The 18903-nt window shown below is 37.4% G+C and overlaps 1 protein-coding gene across 5 annotated transcripts in view; it reads left to right on the top strand.

The window, feature by feature from the left end:
- Pias1 (protein inhibitor of activated STAT 1) overlaps positions 1-18903 on the top strand; it is a 90706-nt gene that overhangs the window by 28493 nt on the left and 43310 nt on the right. For all 5 annotated transcript variants that reach the window (XM_070043031.1, XM_070043032.1, XM_070043030.1 and 2 more), the window contains exons 3-4: positions 17800-17884; positions 18222-18269. In XM_070043031.1, coding sequence (XP_069899132.1) covers positions 17800-17884; positions 18222-18269 — 133 coding nt within the window. The remainder of the gene's footprint in view (positions 1-17799; positions 17885-18221; positions 18270-18903) is intronic.

The following is an 18903-nucleotide window of genomic DNA, read 5'->3' as shown; positions in this document are numbered from 1 at the left end:
TGGTTGTGGGGCTTGAACTGTGGGCTTGGGCGCTGTCCCTGTGCTCTTCAGCTCAAGGCGAGCACTCTACTGCTTGAGCCACAGCACCACTTCTAGTTTTCTAGCTGGGGGGGAGAGGGGGTTTAATTGGAGATAAGAGTCTCAGGAACTTTCCTGCCCAGGCTGGCTTTGAACCTCGATCCTCAGATCTCAGCCTCCTGAGTAGCTAGGATTACAGGCATGAGCCACCGGAGCCCAGCTAGTATTCTGTCTTTACCTAGTGATTTAAATATTTTTAATAATGCTTGTGGTCTAGAAACCCTGAGGCATCCAGTTTGTTTTAATAAATGAATGCCTGTGTACTTGAATGTAATCTTAGTAACTAAGAGCAGAAGGCTAAGCAAGGAAAAGAATCTTGACAGAATCAGTAAAAAACAAAAACAAGCATGGGTTTTTTAAGCATTTAAAAAAATTAGCTTACAATAGTTATACAGAGGGGGATTTCATTGTTATATTTCCACATGTCTATAATATCTTCCAATCAGTAACCCCCCATGACCCTCCTTTTCCCTTCCCAAAACAATTTCAACAGATTTCCTTGTTTTCATGATTGATTGTATAGTTATAAATGTGAAACAATTTTTTAAATTGAGAAAATGAAAGAATTACAAAGAAACCCAACATTTAAGATATCTCTCTCGCTCTATCTTTCTCTCCCTCCCCCTCTCACCCTCCCTTTTCTCTCTTTCACATTTTGGGTGGAGGTTGAGAAAGGATCTTGTTATATAGCCCAGGCTGACTTTGAACTCTTGATCCTACTGCCTCAGCCACTGGAGTGCTAGAATTGTAAGTATTAATCATCATGCCTGACAACATTAAGATGTATGGAATGTGAAAATGAAATAGCATATAGTTTTTGGAATACAGTGTTTCAGTCATCCTTTGGTTCAAGCTCTTGAGCACAAATTGAGGAAATTTGTAGACCTGGCAGCTTGGAGGACTTTGGGATGGTAAGATGGTACCAAGAAAAAAAAGAAAAGAACAAAATTTTGGCAGTATTGCTTCCTCAGGCCTTTTTTTTTTTTTAAGACATTTTGTTGATAAATACCTGGTAATGAAAGATAAATTTTAGCCATGTCCTTTCTAGAAGGCTACTTTTTATTCTGACTGTGTTTACAGATAACCCAATAGTTTTGCATGAACATTAGCTATTCTAGTGTTTTGGCATCACTACTAGCTAAATTTATCAAGACTGGAATGTAATTAAGCCTTAGATGTGCCAGAGAAGACAGTATTGAAGTGCGGAAGAAACTGGATGTTGAATGTAGCATTGTTTAACTACATTAAGATCTCTGACTTCTTGTCTATTCAGGAGAGTCTAATTCCTGGAAATAAAAGTTTTAGTTTTGTTCTTAAATTTTATTTATTTTGTGGTAGAGCATCAGCTTTGAGCAAAAAAGCTAAGCAGTTGACTTTTAAATGTTTCCTACCTCCTTCTACAGTACCTTCCGTAAGTATCTGTTGTCTTTTTTTCCTAACTGGAATTGTCTTCAAGCCTGCAAGTGTACTTTCATTATGGTAAACGCCACAAGACACTTCACTTTTCTGTAAGAGAAAACAACCTGACCTATGGAACAAAGATGGTCAGATTCTAAAGTCAATTATTAGCTCAACTGCTAAAACTTTCTGAAATTGTCCATCAGTCAAAATTATGTACCATATTTGCATATAGATAGAGCCTAGTGAACTTTCCTCCAGCCTGTTAGGTCAGATAGCTGTTTCTTTGGGTCATCACAGGTGAAATTAGCCGATATTTATGGGCCATCTTTGTATGATAACCTCTTATGATGCTTGCAAGACTGTCATGTTCAGCATGGGCTACTCATATCATAAGAGGTAAACAGAGATTGTCAAGGAAACCATACTTTATTTTCCTTCCTGCCTTTCTTAGTCAATCTGGATGAATGGTTTTATTTTTGGCTATTTGCAACTGTAGGGGAAAGATGGTTTGGTACAGTGGCTAAATCTAAGAAATCTACCAGGTGCTGGTGGTTCACTCCTGTAATTCTGCCTACCCAGGAGACAAAGCTGAAGATTGTGGTTTGAAGCCAGCCTGAGCAGCAAAGTCCATGAGATTCTTATCCTCCAATTAACCACCAAAAAGCTAGAAATGGAGCTGTGGCTCAAGTGGTAGAGTTCCATGCTTGAGCAAAAAAGCTAAGGAACAGCACCCAGGTCTTGAGTTCAAGCCCTGGTACAAAAAAAGAAACCCACTTTTGCTTAAGCATTTTTCTTGGTTTGCTCCAGCAAATTAATCTTGCTATTCAGTTTCCACTACTGAGCCTGAAGGGTTTGTGATGAAGTGGGGTATCAAGGATACAAGGGGCTATTTGCACAAACTTGCTTATTTGCAATTTTGGTGTTTTTCAATGATTATCCATTAACATAGTTGTTTTCTTTCTTCTTTTTTCTTTTTGGCTTGAACTCAGGGCCTGGGCATTATCCCTGAGCTTTTGTACTCAAGGCTAATGCTCTACTACTTGAGCCATAGCTCCATTTATGGCTTTTTGTGGTTAATTAGATATGAGTCTCACAACTCTCCTTGATCTTCAGCTCTCAGCCTCCCGAGTAGATAGGATTACAAGCAGGAGCCATCAGCTCCCAAGTTCAGATTATTTTTCTTAAAAATATATTCTGACTTTTGTGAGTCTCCTTACTCCTGAGAAGGGAATCACATTTCTTCTTGGTATCTCATTTCTTTTTGATGAACATCTTTTTTGTTTGTTTGTTTGAGCTTGGGTGTTGGACCTTTTTTGCTCAAGACCAATGTTCTACCACTTGAGCCACAGTTCTATTCTGGCTTTTTGAAAATAGTTTATTGCAGATAAGACTCTTGTACTTTCCTCCTAGGCTGGCTTTGAACCACAGTCTACAAATCTCACCCTCCTGAGTAGCTAGGATTACAAACATGAACTACCAGTGCCCTACTGAAAGTGAACATCTTAGTTTGTAAGATTGATATTTCTTATGCTGTATATTTCAGAAGTACTAATAAATGTCCAGATGTCTGGAATTTGTGATTCATCTGTTAATATAAAATCAGTTATGGGCAAATGCTGTTTTTTTTAATATGTAATTGATATTTATTTAGAGCTTTTCCTTTGTTCATGAATTGAATTTGCTATTCAAGTTTTAATACTTATTCATTTAAGAAAGAAAATATTTAATACCTTGCAAAGTGGCCTGTAATCCTAACTACTCGGAACCTGGGGCAGTATTACAATTTCAAGGCCAGCCCTGGCAACTTTAGCTAGATTTTATCTCAAAAACTAGAAACAAAAGGGCTGGAGGCTTGGCTCATACAACTGACTGTAATGAAATATAAGGTGGTTAACGTTTATAAACATGAAGAAGGGTAATACAGAAATACTTAACTAGAGACAGTACATATTTTTGGAGAAAACTAAAGCTGAATTATATGCCTATTATTCTAGCTAAGCGGGAAGCTGATAGAGGAGGGTTGTATGTTTAAGGCCAGACTCAGCAACATGGTGAGACCCTTGCTTAAAATATAAAGAGGGCCAGAAAAAGTTAAAATAGCTTAACTTATAAGTTTAGTGTAGGGGCTGGGAAGGTGGCTCAGTGGTAGAGTGCTTGCCTTGCATGCATGAGGCCCTGGGTTCGATTCCTCAGCACCACATAAGCAGAAAAAGCCAGAAGTGGCACTGTGGCTCAAGTGGTAGAGTGCTTGCCTTGAGCTGAAGAGCTGAGGGACAGCGCCCTAAAGTTCAAGCCCAGGACTGGCCAAAAAAAAAAAAATAAGTTTAGTGTAGATTAGTGATATAGTACTTGCCTTACATATGCAAGGCCCTGAGTTTAATCCCCAGTGCTATAAAAATGCAAACAAAGTCAATTCCTTTCAGTCTATATTACTTGGTAGATAATAAAATATTTTAGATAAAATTTCTGTAGAATTGTAGCATATAACTAGAAACTACTGGTTGTTACTCTTTTTACTTTTTTTTTTTTTTTTTTTTTTGGTCAGTTGTGAGGCCTGAACTCTGGGCCTGGGCACTGTCCTTCAGCTCTTCAGCTCAAGGCTAGTAGTGCTCTACCACTTGAGCCACCACCCACACTTCTGGCTTTTTCTGCTTATGTGGTGCTGAGGAATCGAACCCAGGGCCTCATGCATGCAAGGCAAGTACTCTACCACTGAACCACCTTCCAAGCCCAATTATGTTGGGTTTCGGGTTTTTGGGTTTTTTTTTGGTGGAACTGGGATTAAAACCCAGGACCTGTGCTTGCTAAGCAGCCACTGTACTGAAGAGCCTGCTCCAACTGTGCTTACTTATTATTTTTGAGGTACTGGAGATTGAACCCAGGTTGCTCTGCCTCTGAGGTTACTAATCCTATAGCCTTCATCTATGTCTTTATCATCCCATACTTTCATCATGGCTGACTCCTCCACTTTGTGGTCAAGGTAATATTTAAATTCCACCTCTTTCCTTCCAAATCCCTGTTAACCTGCTCTCTTTTTCTATAGCATTGATTGCTTTCTAATATCTTTTGCAGTGTGAATGTCATAAAAGTATTGGTTTTGGTCTTTTGTTTATATATTTAAACAAGAGACCAATATCTTAAGAGATATTAGATGCTTAATGTTTTTTGGTAAACAAGAGATTAATATCTTAGAAATATTAAGGCTGCACTGGTGGCTCATGTCTGTAATCCTAGCTATTTAGGAGGTTAAGATCTGAGGATCACAGTTAAAAGCCAGCCCTGGCAGGAAAGTCTGTGACACTCTTATCTCCAGTAAACCATCAGAAAACCAGAAATGGCACTGCGGCTTAAAGTGGTAGAGACTAGCTTTAAGTGAAAGAGCTCAGAGACAGTATCTAAGCCCTGAGTTCAAGCCCCATGACTGGCAGTCCCCTCCCACCCACCCACCCCCCCAAAAAAAATAAAGGTCTGGGAAAAGAACAAAAGCAAAACATTTTTCAAATGCACACTTACTTGAAGAACAAAATTTTTTGGTGGTTACTAGAGTTTGAACATGACCTGTCACTTGTTAAGCAGGTACTCTACTACTGAGCAATGCCCTCAAACAATACCTTTAAAAAAAAAACAAAACAGTTATTTTTCTGTTCCTGTCCATACATGTGTCTGGACTACAGTCCTCTATTTTAGGCTTTCTGTTGTTGCTGGACTATCAGGCACACACCACCGCATCTAACTTCAAGAGTCTCATGGACTTTCTGTTTGGGGTAGGCTGGAACCATGTTCCTACCATAGCTTACCAAGTTGCTAAAATTATTACACGAGTCACTAGTACTGAAGAAAACAAATGTTTAGTTCCCTAAACACTAATATATAGAAAAGTCTTTTGAAAGATACATCTACGTTTTTCTGGTTTGAGAGGTGAAAGGAAGAAGAGATTTTTGTCAAATGATTCTGAAGTATGTGTTGTTATGGGCTATTTTAATTTCAAGGAAGAATAATACCTCATTATATAACAAAAGATATATATAGGGGTGAAAACCAAAATGAAACAGTTGCGATTATAAACTTTATTTGATCAATTGTCTTTTCTAACCTCTGTGGTACTTTATGTCTTTGTAAGCATCTGTTATGTTCGTTTCTAGTTAAAAACCTTCCCCCATGTTTCAGACTTTAAAATCCCCCAAGAAACTGGTTTAGATTGATTGTGGTTAATCTGTCAACTGATGAGTGGATCCCTTCATTGGTTGCCAGAAGTTGGGCCACCCATTGGAAAATCATACTTTCTGTGATGACACTACTGTTGTTCTGTGCAGATAATTCTTAGAGCTACTTCTATGGAAGTGGAGAGGACTAGGAATACCCAGCTGGAAGAGGAAAACATGTGGTTATTAGTTGCCTTAACTAAAATGTCCAAAATAATAAAAGAGAAAAATAAGATGAAGGCCATGACACACAGAAAATTTATCTAGATAGACATGTAGGAACTGAAGTGGAAATGGTGCCTGCATAATCAGTGAAATTTCTAACCGGGGGCATGAATAAGGTATTAAATTGTTCAGGAGTAGCTGATTGAACATTAAAAAGTTTCTTCTATGCAATGCAATAGCAATGTAGAAATTTTTTAAAGATTAAATACTTAAAATATAAATAATATCAGAAAGTATAGATTGCATTCAGAAAAATGTGTAATAATTAAATAGCATTGGAGGGAGGATAGAGTTTTCCCTAGGATAAACCTAAAGCAAATCATTAGGATTTTATTTTAGAGACTCAAAACAAAAAGTTTATTACATTAAATGGCAAAATAAACTAAGGGGAGATATTTGTGTGACCATTATTACATATCTTTAGCACATGAAGAAGAACTGGAAAGAATTTGTGTGTGGATGGGAATGTTTTTTCCACTGAGCCATTGTACAGCATTAATATAGTCCATATTCACTCACATTTTCCTAAATGACTATTTTATGCCTTAATCTCTCACTGTACATTCCTGACAAATACTATTATACCTTAAAGCGCTGGAAAAAGCTTTGCTTTTTATTTCTTCCTCACCGAAAACATGGAACTGATCGAAGATAACTTCTATCACATGCAAATTTCATTCCCACTTGTCTGCACCTCTGCCCATGCTGCTGTGCTGTTCCTTGACTTCAGCTGGTCTTCAGATCGCTAGCTGAGGCCAGTCCCTAACATTTATTGCTTAGCAATTCTTCAACTCCACAGCATCATCAGAGGGTTCTGTTTTTAATTTCTTTTTTTAGATATTATTACTTGCTAACAACTTTATGCTAATATTTCTGTTGCTTTTTTTAAAAAATTACTTTTCTTTCCTGGTGTGTGTGGGCGTATAGGGGTTGTGTGTGTGAGAGAGAATGTGTGTGTGAGAGAGAGAAAGAGAGAGAGAGAGAGAGAGAGGAAGACTGAGAGATTATGCCAAATGGGCACTGTCCCTGAACTTTTCTGCTCAAAGTTAGTACTCAGCCACACCTTCACTTCTGGCTTTTTTTGGTAGGTAATTGGAGATAGGTATCATGGGATTTTTTTTGCCCAAGCTGGCTTGGAACTATGATCCTCAGATCTCACCCTCCTGAGTAGCTAGGATTACAGGTGTGAGCCAATAGTGCCCAACTTCAAGTGTTTTTTTGTTTGTTTTTGGTTTTTTGGGTTGGTTTGGTTTGGTTGATCGTAGGGCTTGAACTCTGGGCCTGGGCACTGTCGCTGAGTTCTTCATCAGCTCAAGGCAAGTGTTGTACTATTGGAGTCACAGTAACACTTCCCATTTTCTTTTTCTTTTTGGGGGGTGAGGAGGGTGGAGGGTCTGGTCATGGGGCCTGAATTCGGCACCTGGGCACTGCCCCTCAGCTCTTCAGCTCAAGGCTAGCACTCTACCACTTGAGCCACAGTGCCACTTCCGGCTTTTTTCTTATGTGGTGCTGAGGAATCAAACCCAGGGCCCCATGCATACAAGGCAAGTGTTCTACCACTGAGCCACCTTCCCAGCCCTACTTGACATTTTCTAGTGGTTAATTGGAGATAAGAGTCTCATGGACTTTACTGCAGGCGCTAGCTTTAAACCATGATCCTCAGATCTCAGCTTCCTAAGTAGCTAGGATTACAGGTGTGAGCCACTGGCACCCAGCATACTCTCTTGTTCATTTACATTACTTTTTCTTCTGCTCCATCCTCCTGTTCTTAGCCCTCACCACAAAATTCCTTGACAGGGGTGTCTCAGTTCACTGTCTCTTTCTTTCTTTCCTTTTCTGTCATGAACCCTTTCCAAGTTGATTTTTTTATAACCATATGCCAAAGAAATTGCTGTCAATTTTTGTTATCAGTGACCATGATTATAACACAAAATCCATGGTTTTTCCTAGGTTTGGGGAGTTAAAATTTAAAAAGTGAAGAATGACTATATAGCCCTGTAAAGTAGTTCACACATAAAAAAAAACCAATAATGGCATGAAAATAGTCAGCTTCTAGAATAGTCAAAGGAATGAAAATATAAAACGAGATGTTTTATAAAACGTCTATCTGGTGTTGGCAAGGAAATCTAGAACTATTTTATATTTCTAAGTGAGGAAAAACTGCATCAATGCAGTTTTGTATATTACACTGAGCTGTATATATCTATAATACATGTACATAAGTATGTACATTTCTTCTAATGAAATATCTAGAATATTTTCAACTGCTATTGTCAAGTAACAGAATTTTTGTGTTTTTTAAAACTTTAATGGTTTGTACTAACAACAACAAAAAAGAAATTAAGAAAGAAAATTAGCATCCCTAGTCTTTTTTTCTGTTTTCTTATAAATAATAAACAAAAATTGGTCATTAAACTTGGTTCATAACTTGCTAGGTTGGTCTAACCAAGTTCTGCTTCTTAACCTCTCTACCCTTTAAACAGTCTAATTAGCCTGCCAACTGTTAAGAGAATAGGTGGACAGGATAACATATTTTATCATACTTTTAGCTTGCAAGTTGCCTAAGAATCTATATTGGCCCATTCAGTTAGTCTGCCAAGAGGCTACCTGCTAAATTCATATACTGATCTAAGAAATAACGTAAAGATAAAATAGATGGAAAACATAGGTAAGGTTACTAAGGATGAGTTTTTAGGAACTTGTAATTAGGGTATAATAAAATGAAACCAAAGGCTATGTATAGCTAAAGTTGAATAGTGTTGTATATTGTAACCATGTCTTATTTATGTTCTATATGAGTGGAAAAATTCAAAAGCAATTTGTCCTACTGCAAAGAAGTAAGCCAGGTTTCATTATGAAATATTTAGCACCATGAAAATTAAAAAAATTAGTGATAGAATGCCAATTATGTGTTTTATACATCGATACACATATATGTACATAAAATAATACATTCATTTTTCTATAAGGTATGTAAAAAATTTTAAAAGCAATACATAATGTGAAGAATTTAAAAATAAAAATTACAAAGCATTTTAAATTCCTGTTTTGATTTCTCATTGCATAAAATTTACTTAGATTTCCACTTCAGTATTTTATTTTGATTTTTGATTTAATATTGTATGACTGTCCTCATGTCATTTCTTTCCTAGAAAGTTCTCATTATAAAGATATTTGGTTAAAGCAGTGTGAATTTATTAATGATACAGTGTATGTCTTACTTTAGAGAACAAATTTTCTATAATCATGTCTTAAAGTTAGTTGGGAGCCTAATGAGGTAGCCACATCATTCTAGTTATGTTTTTTAAAATTACATTGTTTTGGGGTTTTGTTTTGAGTAAAACAGAATTCATTAAAGATCTAAGGCTGACATTGGAGGGCTTAGTTTCGCTTTTTCCAAGACAGCAAAAATACTCTCTTAACAGAGGACTATTTTTAGCTTTTCTTTCTGCTGGTGAGGTGGAATACCAAATATTTTTAGAGCAGTTGAAAATACAGCTTAGATTCTCAGTGTCCCTATCATCAGAACTCAAAACCTTATTTTGTGTATCTATGTTTTATGTTCTGGTGTTTTGAATTTATATAGTTTGTAATAGGGTTCCTCCTTTTCTTTTTGACCTAGTTTATTCCAATGTGGAACAATGTGATTAAAAAAAAGATGGGGGGAGTGAAATTTCTTTTAAAAAAAATTATTAAGTCGCCACAGCTCCACTTCTGGCTTTTTGGTGCTTATTTGGAGATAAAAGTCTTATGGACTTTCTTGCCCAGGCTGGCTTCAAACTGTGATACTCAGATCTTAGCCTCCTGCATAGCTATAGATGTGAATCACCAGTGCCTGGCTGTTTTTTTTCCTTAAGTAGTTGTAAAAAGTGATTACACTTTCATATATCAGGTTATGAGTACAATGGATCTTGATTGATTCCACCTTGTTCATTCTTCATCTCTCCCATTCCTACCCTCAAAGCTACATAGTTCCGTATTTACATAAAGTACAACGAATATAATGACTTCAGTTGGTCTGGTCATTTCTTAATTTAAAGTGTTTTTATTTTTTTTAATCACAGGTGTGTCCATTCTATACTTATAACGCTATCTACTCTCTCCAGGAGAGGTTTCCTAACTAGTAGTCTACACACAGATCTCTTCCTAAGCTCCAGATTTGTATTTCCTTATGGCTGTCTGTCTGTAAGTCAGCAGAAAGAAGCAATAGGAACTTACCTGGAGTGAATAGACTTGGAGGAAAAAGAACTGCAAGAGCAAAGGATGCATTCATGTGCATGGAAAAGTTTCTAAAAAACAGGATTCTTGTGGGAAGAACCAAAGGGAAAAATGGCCAAGTTGGTATAGTAGTCAACTTCATTATAGTTTCTTCAAACAGGCAAACTCTCTTTGGGGTCAATTTGGGTCAATTTCAACCATTGTATTGGGGATACAGTGTATCTTGGGAGGATTTATTCAGTTATTTTCTATTTTTTACTTTCTTTACTCTCACTTTGGAGTTCCTACTTCCAGAATGATTGCCTAGTTTTATCTAATTTCATTATTTGTCTTTTGTCTTAATTTTACTTTACATGGGAGAATTTCTTGTGTTTATTCTTAACTTATTTGCTTTTCTTTTTCTGCAACAATACTTTTATGCATAAATACTATTTTGTGTCTTCATCTACAGCTGCACTCTTTTTTTTTCATCAATACTTGGTTAACTTTTTTATAGTAAATCTTTTATTTCTGTAGATATTGATAACTTTTAAGAATCTTTGGAAGCTTTTCTAATCTCTGCATGATCTGGCAGCTTCCAGGGATGTTTTTTTTTTCTTTCTTACATTATTTTGGTCTCTATTATTTCACATTTCAGGCTTTCCTCTTACATTAAGAGTGCCTGGTCATGTTAATGTATCTGGCCTTTTGTTTTTCCTTTGCAGTGCTAGGGAAGTTGAACCAGGAACCTGTTCTACCTCTATAGGTAGCACTGAGCTCTACTCCAGCCCCTAATCTTTGTTTTTTAGTCTGGATAAATCAGAATTTGTGGCCCTAATTTTGGTTTTGAGCTTTCATTTGAGGAGTTCTAATGGACCGTTTGCCCAATGAAAGAGGTGGCAGTTTTCCAGCTGCCTTAGAGAAGAGAAAGGGACCTGGAGATCTGGTTATCTCACAAACAATTTTTCAAGGAATTCTCCTTATTTAGCCATCTTGCTTTGCTCCCACTTCCAGCAAAGGGAAAATGGCCACACATTTAGAATCACTTGGAAAGCTTTTAGAAAAGATTTAAATCATTTCTTTTTGGTCCAAAACTAAAACTCTAATTTGGTACCTGACTTTCACTCATTGGCTAGTGCTCTTCCAACTGCTTAATCTTATAATTAGTGAGACTGGTTGTGATTCAGGGTCAGATCTGTTCTATTTGTATTTTCTAGTTTTCCAAGTTGAAAAAATCTTGTGGAACATTTAAAAAAGCGACAGATTCTGAAAATATTACTTTATCTAATTCTAATTAATTATTCTAATTAAAATATATTCCATATTCTGCTAGAAATAATATCATTTCTTTAAGTTTTGTTAGGAAAAATTAGCTGTACAGGGACTTCATTGTGAAATTTACGTTATATGTATATAATGTACTTTTTTTTTTTTTTCTTTTTGGTTGATCATAGGGCTTGAACTCTGGGCCTGGGCGTTGTTCCTGAGCTCTTCAGCTAAAGGCTAGCACTCTACCACTGAGCCACAGCACCACTTCTGGCTTTTTCTGTGTATGTGGTATTGAGGAATTGAACCCAGGGCTTCATACATACTAGGCAAGCACTCTACCACTAGGCCAGGCCACATTCTCAGCCTATATATAAGCTATTTTGGTCAGATTTGCCTCGTCTTTGTTATTCTTTCTTAACCCTCTTCTCTCATCCCACCCCCCTTAGAAATAATATTCTTTCTTTTCTTTTTTTTTTGGTCAGTCATGGGGCTTGAACTCTGGGCCTGGGTCCTATCCCTCAACTCTTCAGCTCAAGGCTAGCGCTCTACCACTTGAGTCATGGCACCTCTTCTAGTTTTCTGAGTGGTTTATTGGAGATAAGGGTTTCATGGACTTTCCTTTCCTGCCTGGGATGGCTTTGAACTGAGATCCTCAGATCTCAGCCTCCTATGTAGCTAGGATTATAGGCATGAGCCACCGGCTCCTGGCAGAAATAATATTCTTTCTTATAGTATTGTGATTGAGAATGAATTTTCCTTAAGGGTCTGAAGCTATTTGCATTCCAGCAAATAAGAAAGTCGCACCCCAAATTAAATTAGTCACATAATAGAGGACAGACTTGGGGAAGAAGTCACAAAATGCATATACAATAAGCCAATAGAGCTAGACATAAAAAAATCAAAATCAATAATTACAATATAAAATGTGAATAATAATTTTCTCCCAAATACAAGGATTAGAAGCAGTGACCAGTAGTTAAAAACAAAAACCTCTTAGTTTGTAATTTGTTGATTTTTTTAAATTTAATTTTATTTTATTTGAGAACATACTGTACAGAGGGGTTACAATTACATTGGCAGGATAATGCATACATTTGCAGTGCTTGAGATGGGTCACAGAGCCTTACACGTACTAGACAAGTGCTCTATTACTGAACTGTATCTCTAGCCCTTGTAGATTACAAATATTAGAAAATCCAGTTATTTGCACATATTGAAAATGTTTATAAGACTACATATGCTTCACCATAAGGAAAGAACCTGATTCCAAAAGTACAAACTGTGTGTATGTGTGTGTGTGTGTGTGCGCGCGCGCGCGCGCGTGCGCATGTGTGCCTGCATATTTGCCAATACTAGGGCTTGAACTCAGGGCCTGGACACTGTTCCTTAGCTTATTTGCTCAAGGGTAGCATCCTACCGTTTGAGCCTTGGCTCTACTTCTGGGCTTTTGCTGATTAATTGGAGATAAGAATCTCATGGTCGGTTGTGACATGACTGCCTTTTGCAGTTTGAGTATTGTTTAAAATAAAAGTTGTTGAGCACTCGTTAAAAAAAAAAAAAAAAGAATCTCATGGACTTTCCTGCCCTTGTAGCTTTGAAATTTGAACCTCAGATCTCAGCCTCCTGAATAGAGAAGATTACAGTATAATCCTAGTCACCACTGGTTCAAACGGAGAAACTTTTTAAAATTACTGATGTGGATATATTAAAATGAATATCTAAAACATGAAGTAAGTAGATTGTAAAATCAAGAACTGCTTTTTATTTGTGGTACTATGATTTGAAACCAGGCCTTTTAAATTACTAGGCAAGCACACTCTATAACTGAGCTATATCTCTATCTAAAAATAAAGAGAAAACCTCTGGTCTTGATATATTTACCAGTAAATTCTTTAAATATTTTTTCAGGGTCAGGTAATTTCTCTGTTCTCTAAAATATTCCCAAAAAAAATTTTTTTAAAGCAAGCCAACGAAGAGAACAAAAGAAAGGTAGCATAATGACAGGACAATACCCAGGCATACTCCTATGCTAAGGGGCAATCCTTTTGTGAATTGCTCTGTTCCACTCCCACCATGAAGGATTGACACCTCTGAAACCATGAGCTAAATCTAATCTTTCCTCAAGTAAAAACAGAAAAATTAGAACAATACGACAACAGATCACCCACCCACAGTTGTGTTTCCAAACAGAAGAATTTGTCAGTAAGAGAATAATTTTTTTTTTTCTGTCAGTGGTGAGGCTTGAACTCAAGGCCTGGGCTCTGTCCCTGAGCTCTTTTGCTCAAGACTAGCACTCTACCACTTTGAGCCACGGTGCCACTTCCAGTTTTTGAGTAGTTAATTCAAGATAAGAGTCTCACAGAGTGTTTCTTCTGGGCCTAGCTTCCAACCACGATCCTCAGATCCCAGCCTCCCAAGTAGCTCGGATTAAGGTGTGTGAGCCACTGGCACCAGCATTTGTTGATTTCTTAAAATTGTATATGCACTTTTCTGTGCATTTAAAATTTTAAGTACCAGCATAATAATCCTCTTAAGTTATCCTCTAAGTTATCTTTGAGGTGTATTAACATATAAGGAAACCAATGCTTGGAAGGACAGAAATCTTGCCCAAATTCACTGTTATTAGATCATGACTAGAGTGAGAACCCTAAAGTCTCATTATGAGTATATTTGCTTATTTTAAGTTTAAAAAAATATTTTTAAGTTTCATGAAGTTCAAGGCCCATTTCTACTTCAAAAGAAAAAAGAAAAAAATTGAAAGTAATTCTCTATCAGGCCAAACATGGTGTGGCTCAAAAGTCTATACCCAGCTACTGGGGAGGCAGAGGAGGGTCATGAGTTTAAGGTTGGCCTGGGGTACAGAGTAAGATCTAAAGAAAAGGAAAAGGAGAATGAAAGGGAAGGGAAGAGAAAACAAGTTCAGCTATTTAATATATGATCAAAGAAGCACACATTCCCAGGAGAAGGAAGGGTTGTTTAATACATGATGTTATATAATTGAACAATTTAGAGTAAGATGGGTGAGGTAAAAGTTTAATTATAACAAAATGGGGTAGAAGTTAAGCACATGGTAGGTATAAAGTATAAAGGCATAAGAAGATAGAGCATCTATCTGTCTATATCTAGTATCTCAAGTTAAATATTAGAGGAAACTATTGAAAGTGGTTAATTAGATAAGGCCACATTGCAAATAAGGAAACCAGGTCTGTAATCTCTTCCATATCCTATTGGGCTTTGTTCAGTTAAATGGTTTATCACAGCCATCTTCTGTCTGACAAAGCAATGGCAATTCTCTACCATTTCTTTCTTTCTTTTTTTTTTTTTTTGGGTCCGGTCGTGGGGCCTGAACTCTGGGCCTGGGCACTGTCCCTCAGCTCTTCAGCTCAAGGCTAGCGCTCTTCCTCTTGAGCCACAGCGCCACTTCCGGCTTTTTTCTTTTTGCTTATGTGGTGCTGAGGAATCAAACCCAGGGCCTTGAGCATGCAAGGCAAGCGCTCTGCCACTGAGCCACCTTCCCAGCCCCTTCTTTTCCATTTCTAAATAGTGTTCAAGCAGAAAATAAATGGAAAGGTTGAAGGAAAAATTGGATTCTAGATCAGTGGTCTGCAAACTTAATTTGCTCACATGTACTTCTAAGCAAAATACTTAAGCATATACTATACATAAAAAAGCCTCAAGCCACACAATCATGAGTTTGAGAACAACTTGATGACAAAATTGAGTTCAGGGAAGTTACCATTGTATAATAGCATGTATGTTGTAAAAACTATTTAAAAAAAACCAGAATTTTAGCCAGGTGCCACTGGCTCACGCCTGTAAGCCTAGCTACTCAGGAGGCTGAGATCTGAGGATTGCAGTTCAAAGCCAGCTCGGGCAAGAAAGTCCGTGAGACTCCAATAAACCACCAGAAAACCGAAAGTGGCACTGTGGCTCAAGTGGTAGAGCACTAGCCTTGAACTGAAGAGCTGAGGGACAGCACCCAGGCCCAGAATTCAAGTCCCATGGCCAACCAAAAAAGAAAAAGTTTAAAACAGTTACGCTTTTACATCAAATTTTAGTGTGATGTGGATGCATGTATGTGCATGTGTGCACATGCACTTGCACATGTGCAAGTGTCATTGTGCCATTTTCAGTCCTGGGTTTGATCTCAAGGCCTGGGTGCTATCCCTCAAGGCTAGTGCTCTACTGCTTGAGCCCATTTCCACTTACAGCTTTTTGATAGTTAATTAGAGTTAAGAGGCTCTTGAGTTAGTCCTCCCGGGATAGGATTCTGAGTAGCTAGGATTATAGACAGGAGCCACCACACCAGTTGGCCATTTTAGGGATTTTTTTTGGAGGGCGGGGTCCATCGTGGGGCTTGAACTCTGGGCCTGGGCGCTGTCCCTCAGCTCTTCAGCTCAAGGCTAGCGCTCTAGCCACAGCACCACTTCCAGCTTTTTTTTTTTCTGCTTAAGTGGTGCTGAGGAATCGAACCCAGGGCCTCAAGCATGCAAGGTGAGCGCTCTACCACTGAGCCACCTTCCTAGCCCCATTTTAGGGATTTTTGTAAATTATATAAAAGTCAGTTAATATTATTAAAGCTTTGTTTTACATTTTTCCTGTATCTCTGTGGATTGTCTTCTGTATTCAGATGCGTACTACCAATATTGCAGGTAATTGCTTTGAATAGTTCCATACGATCCCTTTCTCTTAGGAAAATACTGTTTTTGTATGGCCTGATTTTTTTTTAAGGGGGTAATGATAGCTTAATTCAAACTACAAAGTCTTCACTAGCATTCATAGCAGTAGTTAGGACTACAGATACATAGTATGAAAGGTGCTTTTTCTAAAAAGTGGCAACAAAACCTATAAGCATTTGATCTGCATATGAAGAGATGGTGGTAGTGATTCATACCCTGATTTCTGTGTGACCAGAAGCAGCTTCATTATTCATATTCTTGTTTTTCTAAGTCTGTATTCATCTGAAACTTACTGTAGACATATATTGTAAAATCAGTATGAAATTTTGCTTAGAGAATGGTACTTGAGAAATTATTTTAACACTGTTTCAAAGTGAAAACAGAGTTTTAAATTGGACTAAGTCTACTGGACTAAAATCTCTACAGAGACCTAACCTCTAGAAACCAAAAGAACTAGTTACTTCTTTGCAAACAGAAGGAAACAGTTGCTTTTCTTCATTCAGGTTCTTGGTTAATGGTTATTGCCAGGTTGATGCTTCGCAATTAAGATGAATTTTCTGTTAGTAACTGTTCCTTAGTGATAGATTCCTTCAGAAAAAGCACATAAAGCGGAAATGCAAATCTAGCCTTTAAAAAATATTTCTGGACAGAGTGCTAGTGGCTCACACCTGTAATCCTACCTACCTAGGGGGCTGAGATCTGAGGATTGTGATTCAATTATCTCCAATAAACCACCAGAAAACCAGAAGTGGCGCTGTGGCTCAAGTGGTAGAGTGCTAGCCTTGAGATGAAGAACTGAGGGACAACGCCCAGGCCCAGAGTTCAAGCCCCATGACCAACGAAAAAGAAATACTTCTGGCATGGCAAAACTTTAGATCAGTCCTCCCTTTTTCTACTTTTCTCATAAGGGTACATTTGTACGAATTTTTTTTAAAATTCAGCCCCCTTTTTCATTTTTTTTTTGTACAGAATTTTCATATGACATACTACAATGGGAGGTAGTTGTTGAGAAAGTACTGTTTGCAGTAGAAGCACACTCAGGTTTGAACCAGCCAACTTCAGCTGCATTATTAGCATATCACAGCCACAGACCAAGAACTCCTTGGTAATAATTCTTAATGAGCCTTTTATTGAAGAAAGTTGGGAAATGAAGGCAGGGGATTATGAATTTGAGTTTAGTCTAAAATTTTGAGTTTAGATAAAATTCTTTTTTTTTTTAATTTAAAAAATGTTTTAAAGTTGTTTTTTTTATTGTGAAAGTACCGTACAGAGGGGTTACAATTACACGAGCAAGATAATAAGTGCATTTCTTATCAAGCATTGTTGCCTCCTCCTTTGTTTCCCCTCAGTATCCCTTCCCATCTCCCCCCCAACCCCTCCCTCATGCCAAGATAAAATTCTTTATTTGCCCTGAAGACCAAATGTCATCTCATCTATGCATATCTTAGGATGGGTTAGTATACATTTACAGAAATGTACTTCTAGGCTTGTAACCATATATGATTTAAATAATCTTTTATTAATGTTTGTTTATGTATTCTCAGAAGTTAAATCCTATTGTATTTCAAGAACTAGCCCTTTCTGAACTTTTCTGTTTGTTCTTTTACATCTAGTATATTTCTTACTGTTCAATGTTTTGTCTTATTATAGAATTCCTCCTGGTTAATTAAAGATGTGTTTTTTACTCTACTGCCTGCTGTATTGATAAATTTAAAGTTCATTAAAAATACAATTCTTGTCTTCTTTAGCATCAGACAACAGTCAGCGCTTTCGAGAAACCTGTTTTGCATTTGCATTGACACCACAACAAGTGCAGCAAATCAGTAGTTCCATGTAAGTTGTCTTCCTATATAATTGGAGTTTGCAGTTGAGTACTATCTGTACTAAATTAATTTTGAAACATGATAGTTGGGGGATACAGCTCAGCATTAGCGTACTTGACTAGCATGTAAAAGGCCCTGGGTTCAATTTTCAGCACCAAAAATAAATTTAAAAAACAAACAGTATTGTTAGGTGATTTAATGTTATTGTCACGCAACATTAGTGTTGAAAGTACTATTAATGTTATTTACTTTATAAACTAGCATACTTGAAAATTTGAAAAACTACATGTTTTTAAAGTATTTTCTATACAGATTTTAAAGTAATTATAATTCTTATTCTATTTTAGGGATATTTCTGGGACCAAATGTGACTTCACAGTACAGGTGCAGTTAAGGTACAGTGTTAACTACAGTATATGTTGAAATTTTAAGACATAATATGTACTAGAGATTAATTAAAAGTTGGCGCTGGGAAGTTGGCTCAGTGGTAGAGTGCTTGCCTTTCATGCATGAGGCCCTGGGTTTGATTCCTCACCACCACATAAGCAGAAAAAAAGCTGGAAGTGGCACTGTGGCAAGTGGTAGGGCACTAGCCTTGAGCTAAAGAGCTGAGGGACAGTGCCCAGGCCCAGAGTTCAGAAATGGTGAGGAAAAAAAAAATGTGATTTCCAATAAACTTTTTTTAAAATACTGACTTTAGATATTTAAATCAGGGAGACTTTACAGCTTCAGCTTATGATCTCTATAAAAATACTGATTAGGCTGGGCATCAGTTGCTCACACCTGTAATCCTAGCTATTCAGGAGGCTAGGATCTGAGGATCATGGTTGGAAACCAGCTGGGCAGGAAAGTCCTGAGATTCTTGTCTCCAATTTATCACCAGGAAGTGGCGCTGTGGCTCAAGTGGTAGAGAGCTAGCCTTGAGCTGAAGAGCTCAGGGATAAGCGCCCAGGCCCAGAGTTCAAGCCCCATGGCCGACCAAAAAAAAAACAAAGCTAACTCCAATTTATCACCAAAAACCCGGAAGTG

The sequence above is a fragment of the Dipodomys merriami genome, unplaced genomic scaffold (genome assembly GCF_024711535.1).
Source record: "Dipodomys merriami isolate MVZ:Mamm:240054 unplaced genomic scaffold, mDipMer1.0.p SCAF_33, whole genome shotgun sequence".
Taxonomy (NCBI): Eukaryota; Metazoa; Chordata; class Mammalia; order Rodentia; family Heteromyidae; genus Dipodomys; species Dipodomys merriami.
The sequence above is the reverse complement of the archived record's forward strand: the minus strand, read 5'-3'. Positions and strand labels throughout refer to the sequence as shown.